Source organism: Vitis vinifera, chromosome 18 (assembly GCF_030704535.1).
Source record: "Vitis vinifera cultivar Pinot Noir 40024 chromosome 18, ASM3070453v1".
Taxonomy (NCBI): Eukaryota; Viridiplantae; Streptophyta; class Magnoliopsida; order Vitales; family Vitaceae; genus Vitis; species Vitis vinifera.
Genome location: NC_081822.1, coordinates 3,378,863 through 3,398,452, shown reverse-complemented (window position 1 = coordinate 3,398,452; position 19,590 = coordinate 3,378,863). Strand labels below are relative to the sequence as shown.

Sequence of the window (19,590 nt, the reverse complement as noted above, 5' to 3'; positions counted from 1 at the left end):
TGACCAGCCATTGAATTTCCAAAGATCATGGGGACCCCCCCACCCACCGCAAAAGTTGACTAGCCCTCCAGCTGGTCATATCCAGAAAAGCAAAAACACCCTTTACTTGCTTGGTGAATGAAGGCAGAAAATTCAAGGAAAAATGGGTTCTTAAAGACTTAAACCCTACTTTTTCTTTAACTTCCCTACTCAAAAAGTGAAAAATTACAACCAAACTTGGCATTTTAGGGTCATAATTTTAATTCCCTTTTTCTTTTTATGAAATTTTCTTGGGAATCAAACAAAGAGAGGGAAATATCAGGTACACCAACATATAGAATCGTCCAAGACTCGTGAGGCTTTGTACCGATTCATGTTGTAAGGTTGTGGAAGAGGAGAATCAAATCTTGATGAGGACTGTAGAGAGGAGGAGCTTAGGATAAGGTACACATGGGGTGTGGGGGTCTCCTCAGTCTGTCACTTTAGAAATGAAATCTGACAGTTAGACACACTGTCATGTGATGTGAAACTGCATGTGTCTCCATATGTTTGGACTCTCTTGATTGCCGTAAACCCACTGCTCGCCATAATTACAACAATATGAGGAAGGACAACGATCGATGGCCACCCTTTTGACTACAGACTGCTTATTGGGAATGTTTGCCTTGCAAGATTGCAATCCGTTGCTTGCATTGTGGTTTTTGATCCTTCAATTTCTTAGCCCAACCATGGGAAAGATGAGTAAAGATCGAAACAATATTTTGAAATGTTTTTTAAGTGATGGTTTTTTAAAATATTATAAAAAAAAATGAAAGTAAAGATATTTCCATTCTTTTTCCATTGCAGCCAAACAACAAAATTGAGGCTGCCGACTTTTGGAGTTTAGATACAATGATTCGAGCAAAATGGCCGGAATTCTTTTAGGAAAAGAAAAAAAGGTAAAACAATCTCATCCCCTTTCAACTCAAATTGATTCAGGTTGACTCATTAATTGCCTCATTCAAACAATAGATTGCAATTTAGATATTGTCGCATAAGTCTCCCTTTCAATGATTTGCCAAATCACTAACAAACCACCAGGTATGAGAAGACATATGAGATATGATATCCCCATGAAGACTCTGAAATGCAAAAGCCACTCCATAAATGGGCCACTCCCATCCTTCTTTCTCCTCCTCTCTTCTTCTTTCTCTTTTCATTTTCACTTTTTTTCAGTGACCACTGACCGTTGAACTCAAAGAAAAAGGATAAAGGAGAGAGAGACTGAACCCCAGAGGAGAGAGAAAAGGCGACTGCTTTACCTTACACACAGATAACTCATGAGTGGTGTGTCGTGCTGGTCAAACTACAAGGCCCACGGAAGTTTCTAAAGATTTAAGGCTGCCACTGGCCCCCTACTACATTGTAATGGGCTTTTGATTCACATTAATTCTTCGGTAGTCTTGTCACTGTCAAAAGGTTTGCGGTGCTCTGTAAGACTGATCCACAGGATCTGGCTTCTACGCTATGACTGCAGTTTGTGAACACCAAAGCTTGTGCTATCGGCTGTGGACCAAACCCAATTCGTATGCAGAAGAGCCTCAGCCCAGCATGCAAAGGCACACGTCCATGGACGAGCAATCTTGCAACGCTCAGCAAGCAAAAGGTAAAAATGTTTGGTGCATTAGTTAATTTTTTTACTCAATTTCAGTGGTAGAGAGAGCCCTTAACACGACAGACCTTGATTCTCCCGTTACCAATCTACGATAATTTTAAGGAAGTTCGAGGATTGTGAGACTTCAGACCTATGACCAAACCAAGCATAGCTTGCTCAGAACTAATTTATCAGAGGAAATGGGGCAAACGGACTTTACTGAACAGCAGCACTTCACAACCTTGCCACAAGACTACATATTAAAACCTCAACAACTTTGTTTTGTTCTATATATTTCTTTTCTAGGTCTTCCAAAATATTTCACACAAAATCATGTATAATCTGCAATGACGATTTCACCATCTTCAAAGATTCAATTGTTCCTTTTCAGAAGAACCTTTAGATGTTTCAGTGCAGGTTTATCACTAGAATGCATCTCAGAGTATCAAGGTTTGCAAGATATGAAATTTTACTTGGGCTATGTATTTGATACCGAAGCTGAAAATTGACATGAAAGAAAAAATTATGCAACCAGAAGTCCGGAATTGAACATTTCAAAACAGTAATATTCATAGGTCAAGGCATCAGCCACATTACAAGAATCAAGGCCATCCCATTCGGAAAAGGCCACGCTAATTAGAAACTGGAAACCACATGACAGTAACTGCCAATAAAAAATCATCAATTTAAGAGTCAATCCAACAATCACGGATCCTACTTTTAGGAGCTGTGGCCGCACATGATATGGGTAAAAGTTCTGGTCTTCAAAACAAAAGAAGAAAACAAAAAGTGTCAACAAATTAACAATAGCAATTTCATCAAAATAAAATCACCTTCGACTACAAAACCTAGGTGTGCAAATTGAGAGATTTGTAAATGATCAAATCTTTAAATCGAACTTCCGTGCATAGCTTTTCTGATATATGGATTACTTGCCTCCATCAAACCCTTCAAATATGGAAATCCCTTTTAAGTTGGTCTTAATATTCAACATATGACAGCTTGCTATATTGCCTGCTAACAGCACAGTAGTTAACCAGATTGCCAGCAAACCCTAACATAAGAGATTCCCTACAGATCCAGGCATACCATGTGGTCTTATTCGGCATGACCACTTGCATGTGAGGTGAGCTCTCACAAACTTAAATTCCTTGGAAAGAAAACACTGGTATTAAAAGGCTATTATAAGGTTTTTCAAGAATCAGTGCAGTTATTTTGGAACCCATCCAAGTTCCATGAGATTGCATTAACTTCCTACAACGCTCAAGAATTCCAGACTACATTTGGGATATCTCTCCAAAGGACTATCAAATCAAACCACTCTATTGAATATTTCAACTTAGAAAAATGTTATTTTCCTTGCATCCTCCTCATCCAATAGCTATGGCTGGTCCTAAAATCCAATTGCCTCATTAACCTAGGTAGATTTCAGCCTGGACCTTTCTTAGATAGCCTTCAGCCTGCATGATGTTTGTTTTCCAAGTCCAGTCATTGATCATTATTTTAAGGGCTAGCTCTTGATCAACACCCACGCATTTTCTACATGGACCGTTGTTCATATAGCTGTGTTATAACTTAGAAAAATTCTTTTAAATGGTTTCTTTTACACTGATCATAGAACACTCCCAAAGCACCTCCATGTCAGCTAAGCCCTCCAACATTTCGTCCCTCAAGGATGATTATGAGAAAATAACACTGGTGCCTGAAGGCATCCCTTCACCGCTAATCATAGCTACTCCCTTAAACTTTGCTGCTACATGTACGAAAACTGCACTCTTTTATGTTCTACATAGACTGTTTTACCTTCTATTCTTTTGATCATAAACAATCACTCGTTAGTGCAAGTTCCTAACCTATCACTGTCCATCCAAATCAACTCACCAATAATGATACACAAATTACATTCAAACATTTGCCTGATTGCACACTCACATAAAAAGAAACCAATGCAAATCGAAGAAAAAATGGCCATTTATCAGAGTCCACAAATCATCTCTGTCGACCCCATCATATGCTCTCCTGAGTCGATGAAATACCAATGATGATCTTTAATTTTCTTTCCAAGTCCTTACCATTCACTGAAGTACAAAAATAATTTCCTTAGCTATCTAGGCATGAGGTGTGCAGGACATAACCTTAATGCCCTACTTCTATGGAAGTGCCTATGATCCATTATCTCGTTGGAGTAACAATTCCTCCTAATTGACATATTCTATATGACCTTTATCTAATAATCTGTGTAAATAGCTCATCTACCTCTATTTAATATCATCTAAATTCATAGCTTCCTTTACCTTGTCTCAATGTGCATTTTCGCATCACCTATTGTATCTTACTGACAAAGTTATCTACCTTTATATTTGCCTATGTTCATTCTTGATTTAACTTACTTTCCACATGCTTGGATCTTTCAAAAATTTACATCTACAAGCAGGAAATATATTACATCCCATTACAAAGTTTCCTCATCTAGAAGCCCTTTCCTCTTAGATCCTATTTTCAAATCATAATGACCTTCTCTCTAGATACGGTCACCCATCTCACATTGCACTAGCTTCTTCTTCTAAAATCAATGGAACTTTCTTCTAAATCCTACACTCCAAGGATTTCATGATTCTACCTTTCACAATAACTAAACTTTCATCCTTTAAGGTATTCCGCCTAATCCTTAAGCGCCTGTCTCCACTCACCTTGTCTTTCATGGTTAGCACAAACATCTAAATCTACCAAGATAATTTGCTTGCCCAAGGTCTCTACGAATTTGACCATTCTGATTCACATGTTGAGCACTCTGTCCTAAGGAGTTGATGAAATTTTCTAATGAAAAGAGAAAAGCATAAAACCAGAATTATTGGTGTACAAATCACCGAAAAGAAATCAGAATATTATACAGATTATATTTACACTATAAATAGCCATCCTTTAAATGAAAACTTCATGAAGAAGGATACATCCGTAACCATAGATACATATCCCTCTCTCTTCTTTAACCCCTTTCCTCTTTGGGCAGAGGCAGAGGAGAGTATGGAATTCAATGCTTGCAATTGCCCACAATTTCAGCAGTCTTTTTTACCTACAAAATCAATTTCAAGAACATATAGACCATGCCTTTTATAGTGTAAACTCCAGAAGAAACAGTAACAAGGAAATATTCTAAAATTATTATTGCTTTGTTCATCATGTGGAATTCTTAGGTTCCTTCAAAAGCGAGCTTTTTTGCTTGGAAAGCTAGCTGGGGCAAAGTATTGATTGGGGATTAGCTTCAAAAGAGAGGATGGTCGTTGGCTAATAGATGTGCTCTTTGTAAAAGCGAAGAGGAATCAATAAATCACATTCTCCTCCACTGCATTGAGGTAAGGACTCTATGGCAGATCCTATTCTCTTTGTTTGGCCTAGCATGGATCCTTTCCTCTATGGTCGAGGAGACTCTTCTAAGTTGACATGGTTCTTTTGTGGGACAAAAAAAGAAGAAGGTTTGGAGGGCCGCTCCTCTTTGCATTTTTTGGACAATTTGGAAGGAGAGGAATCAAGGGGTGTTTGAAAGTAAAGAGCAGACAATTCTTTTAATTGATTCTTGTGCAATCTTAGGTCATGGGTTAGTTTGTACATAGGAGAAGGTTCAATGCCTTCAATTGATTTTTGTTGATTGGGCTCTAGATGAGAGGGAGTAGTCTTTTTTGGTTCTCTCTCTTTTTTGGCTTTGCCTTTTGGCACCCTTTGTATATGTTAAGTGTACTTTGGTGCATAATTTCTTTCTCTTTTCTTTATAATATTGTCTTGCTTACTAATAAAAAATAAATAAAAAAAATCCTTCAAGTCCAATTAAACTAATTCATCAAATAACACTAAAAAATGAGAAAGGAAAATTAAAACTACCACTAAAACACAATTCAACATGATATAGTGGATTACTATATAATTCATCAAATCAAAGGTCACAAAGTTAACCAAGCTCTCGTCAAGAAAAAAGAGAAACAAAATAATAATAATAATAGTTACTCACATTTCATATGCATGAATCCCTCAGCTAATCATACAAAATCCAAAAGATTTCTTAGAATTTTAAATTGCTAGGATAAAAACTTCCATGATTGTCAAAAAACATGAAGTGCACCTGAGGTTGGAAGCAGATGGGTTTTACTTTTACCCCTTTTGTTTCACAAATAAAACAAGGATTCCTGTGCTTATCAGTTACATAACCTCCCTTTATTTTTGCAATCAGTACCATATTTTCCCCTTCTCTGCTTTATGTAATCCTTTTTTCTTTTGAAAAAAAGAAGTATGGTAGTGAAATGCAGTTTGATTCTTCACCTACAAGATTCATTCAATCCTCAATCCTATGATTAAGTTAAAATAACATGGGTCTATAGCATCAGAACAGACTTGTAAGCACCATAGCAGATCCTCAATTTTCTCCTTGAAACCTACAAAGTTCAAACTCAATACCATGGATGTCTATTGATCATTAACAGAAAAGAACATAACAATTGACAAGGTTTTAAACCTCAAGTTTGATCTTGGAACTATTGCCCTATATACTAAAATATATTACTTGGCAGTAGTTATGTTGATAAAATGTATGAGCATAAAAATTTGTAGAAGAATTATATCACTGCAGTATCTTCATACCTGCAAATTCAAAAACATCTGTGTGTGCACAAAAGAGACAGAATCAAAATGAAATTACTAGTGGATCTCAATTAAATGCTAAAACTTGACAACTAAGATGGACAACCATTATAAGAAACATGGCACATGCAAAATGAGAGAGACCTCACTTATGATTAGAAATAACAACCTCTAAACTTGAATAGGAGGAAAAAACCTGTCATTGCATTGCAAAGTTTAGAAATTTTCACAAATTTAAGGATGGGGATTCTGAGAATCTAATTACTTTTTGTGCTGAATGGCAAAATGCACAAAGAAGAAGAATCATGAGCTACTTAAACCTGCCTAGACAAATAATATAGCATAATCGGTGGACATAATTCCATCGAAAATGTCACAATTAAAAAGACTCGGCTAGCACTGTACACTCATATATATTCCAATAAGAAAACACTGTTCTAACATCACCAGGTACAAAACCCAACAAATTTAAAAAATAAAGATAAAAAACAAAAACAAAATGAAAGCCATTAAAATTGATTTCTCAATGTATAATGATTCGAAAAGCAACTAAATTTACTTTGTTTTGTTTCCTCATGATTAGAATGTGCGAATGACAGCCATCTAATGGAACTAATTTAGCCATGAACTCTCTGAATCATTACCCTTAATAAACATCAGAGTTGACCATGACAAGACAAGTAGGATTTTGAAAAACTAGCAGCACCTTGAGAAACAATGATTAAGTCATAATTTCAGAATCTAAATGCAACTTTCAACTTAATAATCATCCCTCTTTATTTAATAGTTCATCGTTAATGTTTATTCCACCAAACAGAAAACCCTGGAGAATCCAATCTCCCATCCACTCTCACACTTGGTAGACAAGAGTCCTAGAGTCTATGTCCTCTATTATGATAAAAATATTCAAATATAGGATATTATTGTTGTTTTCATAGTGCAACTAATAATAAATGCTTTATCCAAAAATATGGAAATGGGGTGCAATGACTTAAGAGGATATGGTGAGAAAAAGGAACATGAAAAGGAACCCAGAAGTTCAGAGCAACTTCTAAGGCCTATAAGAAAGTGGCTGATCAAGCCGTCAAAAGGGGAAAATTGCAGTCCAAACCACTTCAACAACAACCTCTCATAGGTTACTAAACAAGGATAAGGTATGCGAGAACTCAAGCCCCACTAGACACATATGACTTGGTTCTGGTTCTTTCAAACAGAAATAGATAAGTCACATCAATAATATCTCTCCACTGTGTGTATGACCATTAGCATGGTAATAAAATATCATGCAATTTGGCAGACCACAGAAACTCTAAAAATAGTTTTTTTTTTTCTTTTTTTTTTTTTAGCTATATTCTGGCCAGCTTATGTCCATTGACGATATGCTTCAAGGAGCTACTGAAAAGGGCATCCACAATTATATTTTATTGTTTGAAGATAACATTGAGAAAGACAATATATCCTATCCACAAAAAAGAAAAGGACTAGAAAATTGAGAAGCGCTAAACAACTCATTCTCCTTTTGACAACCAGGCCATCATATTTGTTCCCACAGGAATCCAAAGGCAACATTGTTGAGGGTTCAGAATCCATAAATCCAGTTCTAATCATGGATTATATATAAATGGAAACTGAGAAACAAAGCATCAAACATGTAAATATTTGATACAACTACTGCAAGCAGCAAAAGAAAAAGTAGATTGTGGCCAAGATATATTCAATTAATATTGAGCCGTTTCACTAAATATCACAAGGAACATGTAAAGATGATCAATGGATGGAAAACAAAGAACAAGGAAGAGAAAAAACTATATATCATGCAAACAATTACCCACATTACAAACAAATTTACCAAAAATATGGAAGACCGAAACTCAACAAGGAGAAACAGTTGTTGATGACAAGCGCTGCTGATCCGTTTGTCTTCTCTGGTTTCATCCCCGAAATAATCACCACAAACCACATAAAAATTATATTAGAGAGGTAAACCCACATTGTCACTTCTGACCATTAGGGCAGTCCCTCGCAAAATGCCCTTCCTCTCCACAGTTATAGCATGCACCACCGCCAGCACCAAAAGAGTATCCACCACCGCCAGCACCAGCAGAGTATCCACCACCGCCAGCACCAGCAGAGTATCCACCACCGCCAGCACCAGCAGAGTATCCACCACCGCCACCGTATCCTCGTCTCCCCCCACCACTGCCCTGATAACAATCTCTGGCCAAATGACCAGTTCGGCCGCAATTATAACACGCCCCCCCGCCGCCATATCCGTCATCTGTCCTGCCACTTCTCCGACCACCCCTCACACCTCTTCCGTAACCACCACCACCACCACCACCACCACCACCACCACCACCACCACCATAACCGCCGCCACCGTATCGACCATAACTACCACCCCTACTTCTCCCACCGGAAAACCCCCTCCCACCGCCACCGCCTGAAGAGTAAGATCCACGGACAGCCGTCACCTCGACGGCTTTCGTCCGACCATCTTCGCCGTGATCGACAGCGAACTCCACGGTTTCACCCTCGGACAGGGTCCGAAATCCGTCCGATCGGATGGAAGTCTGATGAACGAAGAGATCTTCGCCCCCATCGTCCGGAGCTATGAAGCCGAAGCCTTTTTGGCCACTGAACCACTTCACCGTCCCTGTCGATCTCTTGGACTCCGCCATTGATGCTTCTATAATTCAAAATCTGGGTTGTAGAAGATTCCAGAAGTTTCTCTTCCAAAAATCCTTTTGTCACGGATTTTGGAAAGGATTAGCCATTGGGCAAGAAGCTTCTTCAGCTGTATCTCTCACTCTTCGCTTCTGAATTCCATGCCGAAGCTTTTTAGAGGGTGTTGAGTGAATTGGGCCCTGCTGGTTATGTATCGGACGGTGGAGCATCGGTTAGCGAACGGTCGGATTCAATCCACGGCTCAAACGCGTCCCCTGGTTTATCCATTTGGGGTTTGTCTTCATTTCTAAAAACCACTTTTGAGTCGGGTCTCTCTATCCAAATTCATACCCATCTGCCATGCTGCTGCCATCGCAAAAAATATGTATATCAATTTATATATCCTTAAAATACTATCTTTTATATATATATATATAATGATATTTATTTTTCCATAATTCATTTTTAATATTTAAATTTTCTTTTGAAATTTTGGATAAATTGAAATTTAAAAAAATAAAAAATAAAAAAATAAAAAAAGACACTACATAGATCGAATTCAAGTATTCAACAGCCTTCTTCGAAATTGGAAGGAGCCACGCGGTTCCCACGCTGGCCAGTCGAGAAGGAATAGGATAACTTGGACCTTCTTTATCCATGCATCACAAAGATCCAATTACAGATGCCCACGTGGTTGGCAGAGATATGCTCTTTTGAGTTGACTTTATTCGAGCTTTTACGTTACGCATTCAGAAAAAAGTAGAGTTTTTAAGCCCAAATGACGCAACCTCTGCATTGCTTTCTCGCTGTGATATATAAATAAATTCATTTTCACACATATTTTCTAATCATATCGTTCATTGTTTAAAAAAAAAATGCTTGAATGATTTGTTTCTTAAACACCATGAATGGGATGTCTTATTGAAACTATTTATGAAATAAAAAATAGTTATGCCATACTGTTTATCATTGACTAGGCATTTTTTTTCAATTCAACAATTTGCCTTTGAAGAGTTGTGTATGAATTGCTTCCTTGGGTCTTGGGTGTTGGTTTGTCAAACATAATATACCTTTCCGAGCAAGATCTGCAATTTGCTAATTGATTGGAAGCCGAGAAACTGTAAGAGAAAGCAAAGAAATTGAAGCTGTAAGTCTCAGATTTTTCTCGTTTGTTTTCAATGCAAAATGGTTTCCGGCATCAAAATCTTTTGTTTTCTCTAAACGTTCTAGCTGGTCCCAACGCCAGAGCTTTCCCACCCAACCAAAAAAAGAAAAAAAAAGAAAAAGAGAGTCGCCAAATTCACGGGCATCACATTGTGTATAGAATGGAGGCGAAAGCCCGTTTTTGTTTCCGGGAAAAGTTGGTTTTACCGTTGGAGTGATTTTAAACCTAGAAAACCCGAGTTTGATTTCCTCAGAGTTCAAAAAAAATTTCTCCTTTGTTATTTCACATATTTTTAAGGTTACTCTTTTATTGGTTTCACATAGACGTCCCCCTGCAGGCTGTTGAAGAAGAAGAAGAAGAAGATTCCGAGGATTCAGTTTTTGCGGTACTCTTTCTGTGTCAATCCCATTATTTTAATCCCAAAAAGGCATTTTAAGTTAGTTTCATGGTGTGATTTGAGTCTCTTTCTCTGTTTGCCTTCAAAATTAAATTATATATATATATATATATATATATATATATGTATGTATGTATATATCTCAACAGTGATGCTTTTTTTTTTATTTTATCTATGATCGAATTTGAATAACAAACATCGCTAACAGAGTTGAAAGCAATATTCTTAGCACCAGTTTCTGCATATATATCAAATTAGGAACATCTGGTTCACATCCAATTGGATTGAAGTGGGGTTTGTGTTTTACTTTGCCTTTTGCCCTCTTAGTGGAAGCACATCTTCACTGAAAAAAAAATAACTTTACTTATTTTTCTAGTGGTCGAGAGTTAAAGAAACATTATTCAGTTACCCTTTTGTTGCTTTACGGTTGAGTTTAGACTTAAAAGATTATGATATGCTCTGATGTGGGATCCACTTGATTTTGGTCCAAAACCCATTCAAAACATTTGAGTACATGATGTGGAGATTGATCTATTGGTTGTTAATAGTTAAATAACTGTGAAAGATTAATATAGTTGTTTGATATTGAAGATTCACTGACAATGTGGTAGGAAATGATTTTCTTTTGTTTCTTTTCATCAAAAGGTCTTATGATTCCATGGAATATAATAATGCTTTTTGGAGAGCTTAGTAGATCTCATCTTGCATGTGCCCATGCTCTGGTGTTAAGGTCTAAGAATATGTTATGTTTGGTTTCCTTTCTTGCTCCTGACTGTTTTCCTTGGTGGAAATCTATCTCCCTTCTTCTCATCCCTTCATTACCATCATCTCACTGTCACTAATACACTAGGGTGTACTTTTAGAAACATTTATAGTTAGTCCATATGGCAACTAAGTGCTTTATTTGCAGGAATAACAGTTTCACTTATTTTAATGAATGGCTCAGCCTCCTCCATCCTGGTAAGGTTGAGGAGATTCTTGATTGATGTGTGGTAACAAGCAATAATAGCTGTGTAACGTTGATGATTAGACATGGATGGGAGTTGTTATACTTCATCTTTATTTTTCAAGGAGAATACAAATTTATCTTATCATGTTAGGGTGTCCTGATATTGGTATTAGAATCTTGAAACCTGAGTCATTTCTTTAGGCTTCAACCTTAAGGGAGTAAGCAGTCAACAACTTGGTGTCAAAGCAAACAATTTTGACCGTCCAAGGTGCTCTCTATCTATGCTAGAATGTATTATTTTCATGTTTCACAGCTATGTGGTTTTTAATAAATTAGTTAGAAAGATCCAAGAACTTCTTGGTTTAGCTGCCAGCTGGCCAAACACTGGGCAACACCTATGAATTCCAATCTTCTGGCTGCCCAAGGAAATCTAATTTTAAACTAAAAACAAAAAATCAAATATATGGATGGTTTACAGTCCCATTGATTTTGATGTTTTCATTTCCCCTTACCTCGCATCATGGTAGCCGACATTTGGATTTAAACAGCATTTATATTTTTATAATTTTTGACCTTGACTTGCTGTTCAATGAATCTGTTAGGTGGCGTAACTTGTTCACATTTGTATGTCTTGTTATTTATTTGTGTTTTAATACTGGGTAGTTGACTATGACTTTCAGAAATTGCAAGTGTTGAGATCACAAATTATCATTATCACTGTCATTTTATCTTTTATCTTCTCCTTTTTGTGCTTGATTCACCATTGTTATTCATTGGTGCTTTGAAGTCATTCTGAATGAAGCCTAGTTTTCCTTCTGAAAGGTTATGGATCATAAGACTAATGATTTGGAAGAAACACGAAGTGGATCGTTTGGCCGGTCAAGCAGTGCTGGCTCCTCATTAAGAAGACGCTCTTGTGGTTTACCAGGTCCTGTGCCCCCTCAAATGGATGATGACATTGAGAGTGAGACTGTTTCACAGGCTGGAGATATTGGGGATCGGGCACTTCACAGCAACAGGATTAGTGAGAGTAGTAGCTTCCGCTTATCTTTTGATAACCTGTTAGACAATGGAGTAGTGGTTCCCATTCCAGAGAATTCTTTATTAAAACCACATGAAATTTGGTTTCGTGATGCCACTGCAAATACAGTCTCCCCTGCATCTCCATTGCCATTAGAAATCATATCTCCGCTTTCATCAGATGCCATGGTATACTCTGCAGACAAAGATGAAGTGAGTTTCCCATGAATGTTGTACCCATTTTTGTAATTGTCTACAGGGATCAATTGGAAAATAGCTTTGTGGGCATGGATTTTATGATTTTTCTGCTCTGTTTCCTCTTGATAGAATTCATATGGATAATTTTTTGTTTCATGTTTCTATATGTAGGACAATAAGAAAGAGTTGCCATGGTTGGTGGAATATATCTCATGCCTCATTCATTTAGCTGTTCTTGGGATTCTTGGGGTAATTTGTTGAACTTTTTATGTCTTACAGTTTCTGAGAATTGGAGCAAATGTTTATTTTGATTGGAATATTCATATTTTTGTGTGTCTGAATTCTGAACTGCGATCTGTTAATTGCCCTCTCACCATGATTTTACTGTTCACTTTCTTCACTCTGAATTTTCGTGCTTTGGAGCAACTTTTGGGTACATATTTCTGCATTACCTGATGACATATTGGGATTGGTTATTATCGTGTTGCCTGTTGAGATATTGGAAACAATGACTCCCATATATGTGTCATATCAAACATGTTTCCAAATTATTTCCATGTATAGGGGGCAGTATATGACTGGAACAAAAGGCAACCTTTTCTTTTGCACAAGAAAGATAATCTATACAGCTGTAGTATGTGCAAAATCTTGTGAAATGTGCTTGAAATTTTATATTGACAAATTGCTTATGGATATCATATGAATAGCAAAACAAAGAAAGTATGCTAGAAAAAGTTAGATAATGGAACTTCCATTTTCTCGTAGAAGTTCAACCTTGAAGTTGTTGGGTAGTTTTCTCATGCAAATAACGAAGTCAAGTTCAACTCACAAAATTTGTAATGTAAACACATTTTAAAATGTGAGGGGTGTGAGATTATGAGAAGTACTTGAAGATCAAGAACCTGATGAGTTGTACCAGTAGAACTGAATTAGCTGATTTGGAATTCTCTATTGATCAGGGATAAGATTTGGTAATATAATTGAATCATTATATTGAAGATCTCTGCAGTTTTAGATTTTTCTTTCACATCATCACAAGAAAGGGAACTAATCTGTATTCATGGGGAAAGGATAACCTTGGAATTTAAATAACTGCCACTTGTTAAAAGGAAATCTCAGGATCTAATCTATATAATACCTCTTAGAAGGTCTCAATTCTACCTGGAACATTGATCATACTTAACTTGTAATGCGCAGAAATTACAAATGATAACGTGATTGTTAGCTTTAACATGTTATTGCATGATCAGTGGCTGCGGATATTTGCTATTAACATAATGCATCTGATAAAGATATGCACTGAAAAGAAATGATATGCATTCAACTGCTGCTATAAAGAAATGAGTAAACTTAACCCTTGTTTCAAGAGAACTACAGTTGCAGATGAAATTCTCCACCATGTGATTCTTCAAATCCAAAGGGCATAGAATTAGAAAGTAAATAATTCAGGTCCTCCAATTACTTAGAATATGAAGTGTGAAATTGCAAGTCTAAGCCTGGGTATGGCCATTTCATATAAAATTGCTCACCTTAGGTATTTTACAATCCTCCTTTCAGAGTATCTTATACTCTTTCACATAGTGCATCATACTAGATTTCATTTGTGTTTAATTCTAAAATTTTTTTAAAATTTGGAATATTTTGTGTAATTTCTGCATCTTCAAAATATATCCAAAATAACAACTTTTGCTTCATGTTCCCCTTTTACGGTTTTCCCCTCCTTCAAAGTTATGTTAACGCTGTTCTCACTTTAATGATGTTTTGCCTATTGCTCACGCTCCTGATCCTTTGTCCTGTTTTAAAGCATGGAGCTTCTTTTCTATTATTTTTTCTTCCCACACGAGTAAAATGAATGGATTTTGCTTCTGAAATAAATTACATTCAGCTGATTGCATATTAATTGTTGCATTTCCTTTCTCTAATATTTCCTGGTATGTGGTCTGCAACTATTTGGGGTCTAGAAACTGTCTATGTTAATCAATGCAAAATTTCTAGTTCCACTGGGTCAATGAAATAGGTTCTTTCCAAAAAGGTGCTTTTAGCCCTTTTAACTCTATCTACAGCATAATTTTTAGTTTAGAGCCAAGGAATTTTGAAATTTTTTTAGCATTGATCATTAGGGATGGTTTGGGTCATTGCTAATGTGGGGTGAGGAACCAAGTCTGGTTCTGCTCGTTCTTTGTCTGATATAATATGTTAAATCTTGGTTTCCTAAATATGATTATAATTGCTTTTATATGCTTCCAAAACTACACAGATATTTCTTGTCATTTGAATTTTGAAAAATTTCAGCTTATATCATTGAGCTGTGGAGTGTAAGCAATTAAAATAGAATGACCAGAAGATCAAATTCATATGCCTGTTTAGCATTGGGAGACATTATCTCATTATTGGAGCAATTGATCAATTTTTTGAAGTTGTACAATGTTCTCTGAAAATGTAGGATGGAATGCAGGGGTATGAGAGGATTAACCGATGTTTCATCTCTCAGCAAGATGTTGGTATATCCCAATATATTACCAGTTCACGTTGGCCTTAACATGAATGTTACTTGAAAATAGCGTCAACAAATTGTGAAACAGAAAACCTAGCTCGAATAGAGGTTCTCCTGGAAATCACTCACCAATATTGTTGAGAGGGGATAAAAGTTATTTTTCCCCCTTTCCAGAATTAGATCTTGGATCCAACTGAGGTCCTAGATCCCAGTGATATTAAATTCACATCCAGAAGGGTGGTAGGGATGAAAACAACAGGGTTAAATATTTTTCTATCAGTAGGTACTTAGAGGTTGGATCCTGAAAGGCTATAGGATGTTCTGTTGAACAAAGTAGCTTAAATTCATAGATTACCTATAAAAAAAATGTACCTCAAATTCATAGACAACTGCCCAAAAAAACTTGCTGATTCAATTTACTGATTTTGAAAACTGTAAAAATGTACAAGTGCCCAACTAAACATTCTGAGATTATTTTAAACGTGATTTGTGCGGCCCAATACAAATAAGCTGTGTTACCTCTAAATTTTTGTTTTCCAATTCATTGCTCTCTTAACCATCAATGGTAATTTCTCTTGGAGTTATTTCTTTTTGGTTTTCCTTTTTTATTATGTTTGTATTTCTCTTTAATATGAAATATTTGGTTGCTTATGAAGGGTAACTGAAGGTCTCTACAGGACAGGAATAAACCTGGAACTTTTTTGCAAATTGTGATGGGCCCTGCTTGTCATGAAAATCTTTCTTGGTCAGACTTTTACACTTTTGGACTTCTGACTTCTGTTCCTATTTTCATGGTTAAGCTTTTCCCAGTGAGCCTAAAAATTTGCTTCTCCCTTTTTCTGTTTGCATTTTGATTTGCCTAAGTTGCTTATTGGTTCTGTTGTCAGTTTTATCTTTATACCTGTAAATATGAATTGGTTCCATATTTTGAGTCCCGCTTCCTCAATTTCATATAATGTGTCTTATTTCAGCTTTCATTTTCTTTGTACACATCTATCTCAACTTTTTTGTGTTGGCCAAACTCGTTATAAGAATAACATTTGCCTTTGTTGGCCAGTATTATGCTCTAAAAGGAGCAGCTGATGTTGATGTGTCTTTTAATATTATTCTTCTTAATACAATGATGATACGATTTCTTGGAACCACTTGGATTTGCTATTTAACTTATATCAATGACGGAAGATCTGAGTCCAGTGTTAGAAACTAGTTTGCCTTCTTTCTTTCTCTCCTTCTTCTTCTTTTTTTAAAGTTTGGGGAAAGTGTTTAAAGTAGCATGTGTTGATTGCAAAATACTCACCTTTTCCATGCTATATGTTGTAGGCTTTAACAAGGTATTTGCTGCAAAAATTGTTTGGTCCTGGAGTTGCCAGCTTGACAAGCAACCAAAGCATTCTGTACCTTGATCTTCCTTCTAATATGGTCTCTCTCTCCTTCCTCCCTCCCTCTCTTTCTCTCTCTCTCTCTCTCTCTCTCTCACACACACACACACACACACACACACTCACACACGCACATATAGATATCCATACACTTGAGAATGATGCAGATGTCTCCTTTTAATATTTAAATGTTTGCCCCATTTCCGTGTTAATGATTTTGCTGTAGACAGAAGTGACCCATCACATGTATGGAAATTGCAAGAATGGCTTCATTTATGGTTCCAACCTTTTGGTGTCATTTGTTTGTTCCAATGCCTTGCTTTGGCTATATTTAAGGCTATAAAAAACCTCCCATAGGCTAGTTGTTAGGTTGAGGCATCATGCTACTAGGCTCAATTGGAACCCAGCAAATGGCATTAGTATATTTTGATAAAAATGTTAGTAATTAAATGGTTTGATTATGATTACAGGGACATGCATTGCACATACTCTGATGGTTAGTTCTAATAATTTGGTAGAACAGAGGTCATAGACCTAGTTCAAGGCATTCAATTAGGTTCTTTTCACTAAATGATTTAACTTGGCATTATAGTGTGAGCTTAAGACCACGTAAAACATGCCAATCCATAGTGTGAAACTTTCAGCTTGATTTAGGCTAAAAATTAGCACCTCATGTTGATGCTTGTTTAAGGTTGGGCTTTGACCTTGAAGGTTTGTCCTTGGGGTTGGGTTTGGCACACACCCAACCATATACTTAACTATTTTCTGCATTATAACTTTATTATGGTTATTTCATGGAAATTGTTTGTGCATTCGCTAGGCTGGTTCTTTCTTAATGGGATGGTGGGGCGTTGTCTTCAAAGGAGATATATCCAGTGTCTCAGATCAGCTAGCCATTGGATTGACAACCGGTTACTTAGGAAGCCTTACAACCTTCAGTGGCTGGAATCAGAAAATGCTTGATCTCAGTGTTGATGGCCAGTGGGTTTTTTCTGTGCTTGGCTTTCTCATAGGTAACTTGTCATTTTGTAAAAATCATGTTATAGTAGAGGCATTGACAAGCTGGAACCATGGCTAGTAATGAAAATTTCAAGGTTCAACTATATCAGCTGGTCCCCTTATTCAAATTTGGCAACAAACACTCAGCAGTATAGGCGAATCCACTTGCTGTAAGATGAGTTTTTGACCTTCTGGTTCTTTACAGGCTTGTTTCTTGCTGCATATTCAATTATTTTTGGTGTTGAGACCGCGAAGGGCTTTAGATGGCTTCTTAAAAGGCTAAATTCTGGTGGAAAACGTGGCATCCTTAGATCCAACGGCAACTGGAGGGTGGACAGCTGTAAACGTCACTTAGCAGTTATGGTGGTGGGGATGCTGATCCTGGGCTTGTTATATAGTCTATGTGGAATATTGGAGAAAAGAGAGTTTCAAAGCGGAAGCAGTGAGGCACAGCTGTGGTTGGGTTGCATGGTTGCACCTCTAGGGGTGTGGATTAGATGGTGGTTGGCCCGATTTAATGGACGTGGGTTAGGAAAAGCAGGTTTGTTCAAATGGGTTCCTTTTGGGACTTTGATTGCTAATGTTTCAGCAGCTTCTGTGATGGCAGGACTCTCTACACTGAAAAAAGCGGTGAGGTTCTATTGAATGATTTCCATCCATACTGCACTCCCTCCTCTTTTCCTCCATTTTGCTGTCTGTGGGTACAATTCATAAGTTTGTATTTGAATAGCATATGGATCATAATCTTGCATCAATAATGGATAGGAAATTTTCCATTGGGGTTAAAGAGTATATTTTTCTTGGTAGGGGTCTTTAATAAATGCCAAAGACATCAGAAACGCAGCTCATAACTTTCGCAGTAGGGTTTTGTGAGCAACATAACTTCTTAAAGTAGGATTATTCACATTCTGGGGGTAGGGCATGGGCTCCAGAACCTCCTGTACACCAGTACTCGTGTTTATAAATCTGAATATTTACGTATGGATCATACTCATTGAACACCGAAGAGGAGTCTAACCCAAATGTTTTCAGTCTGAACGTCGTTCTTTAGGTTATTGCTAGCACTTTGATTGCATTATCAGTGATAATAACTGGTTTTTATCCACTGAGGCTATTATTTTTTGAAAGAAAAATGGGGTTTACCTCCTTATATTCCCTTTTTCTTCATTGGATTAACTGTATTCAATGGTGCATTTGTTTTTCTCTACCCTTTTTTGGTTTCTTTAACTGCAATCATGCCCTATGGCTTTAATTTTACATGGCATAATCATAATTACTTGCTGTGTGAATATTATTTAGGTTTTGAATCCTTTGATCTGTTTGGTGCAGGTGGATTCCAAAAATTGTGATACAATTGTGACAGGTATAGAGTTTGGATTTTTGGGCTGTCTGAGCACCGTTTCTACTTTCATTGCTGAGTTTAATGCCATGAGAGAGAGCCATCATCCCTGGAGAGCATATGCATATGCCATGCTTACAATATTTCTCTCCTTTGGCTTGGGCACACTGATATACTCAGTTCCCGTCTGGACGAAGGGATACGATTAGATTGTAGAGACCAGTTTCTTGTCTTCGATCTTTGATCTTTCCTTCATATAGGCTTGACATCAACTCAACATCATGCGGATTTTACATCGTGCACAAACAAGATCCTTGTGCTACCTGAGCATGCCTCACAGGCCCCGAGGTGAACCTGTTGCTGGCACCAAAAAATTGAGCTAGCCAATCACATTGTGCTCTAATTCTGATGCCGTGCTTCGATAACGAATATGCTGTCTCTAGTGTGTTTTGTAAAGTCCATACAAGTTGAGTTAGTTATTGCTCATGGAAATCGTAGTGATCAGAATAGCCCGCTTTGATTCAAACTTGAAGATTAAATGAGAGGTTATAAAGTTTTTTCGTGGCTAAGATCACGGGTGTAACAGGGAATCAAAGTTTGTAGTGTATGTATGAGATCTTTGCCGTGACAGAATACAAAAGCTTAGATCATTGGTACGCTCTTTCTTCTCTGTTTTCTCGATTGGCAGGGGTATATTATATTATTAGAAAAGGATGAATAGAGTATTCCCGCCTGGACCCTG

The 19,590-nt window shown here is 37.0% G+C and overlaps 2 protein-coding genes across 8 annotated transcripts; one reads left to right on the top strand and one right to left on the bottom strand.

Annotated features, from left to right (window-relative positions):
- Positions 1–7,938: 7,938 nt before the first annotated feature.
- LOC100266087 (cold shock protein 2) lies at positions 7,939–9,525 on the bottom strand. The gene is made up of 2 exons (XM_019216488.2): positions 9,457–9,525; positions 7,939–9,274 (listed from the first exon to the last, which is right to left on the bottom strand). Exon 2 carries the CDS (start codon positions 8,920–8,922, stop codon positions 8,236–8,238), a length of 687 nt encoding a protein of 228 aa, XP_019072033.1. The 5' UTR covers positions 8,923–9,274; positions 9,457–9,525; the 3' UTR covers positions 7,939–8,235.
- Positions 9,526–9,680: 155 nt separating this feature from the next.
- Positions 9,681–19,507, top strand: LOC100254107 (uncharacterized). Of its 7 annotated transcripts, none has more exons than XM_019216486.2 (8): positions 9,681–10,239; positions 10,411–10,458; positions 12,242–12,652; positions 12,809–12,886; positions 16,452–16,550; positions 17,331–17,523; positions 17,715–18,139; positions 18,839–19,507. In XM_019216486.2, exons 1-8 carry the CDS (start codon positions 10,087–10,089, stop codon positions 19,055–19,057), a joined length of 1,626 nt encoding a protein of 541 aa, XP_019072031.1. In that variant the 5' UTR covers positions 9,681–10,086; the 3' UTR covers positions 19,058–19,507. The 7 variants fall into 7 exon arrangements, with proteins under 7 accessions (XP_019072031.1, XP_010664243.1, XP_010664242.1 ...); XM_010665941.3 differs by having other exon boundaries at positions 9,682–10,055; positions 12,207–12,652; XM_010665940.3 differs by having other exon boundaries at positions 10,009–10,055.
- The last annotated feature ends 83 nt before the right edge of the window (positions 19,508–19,590 follow it).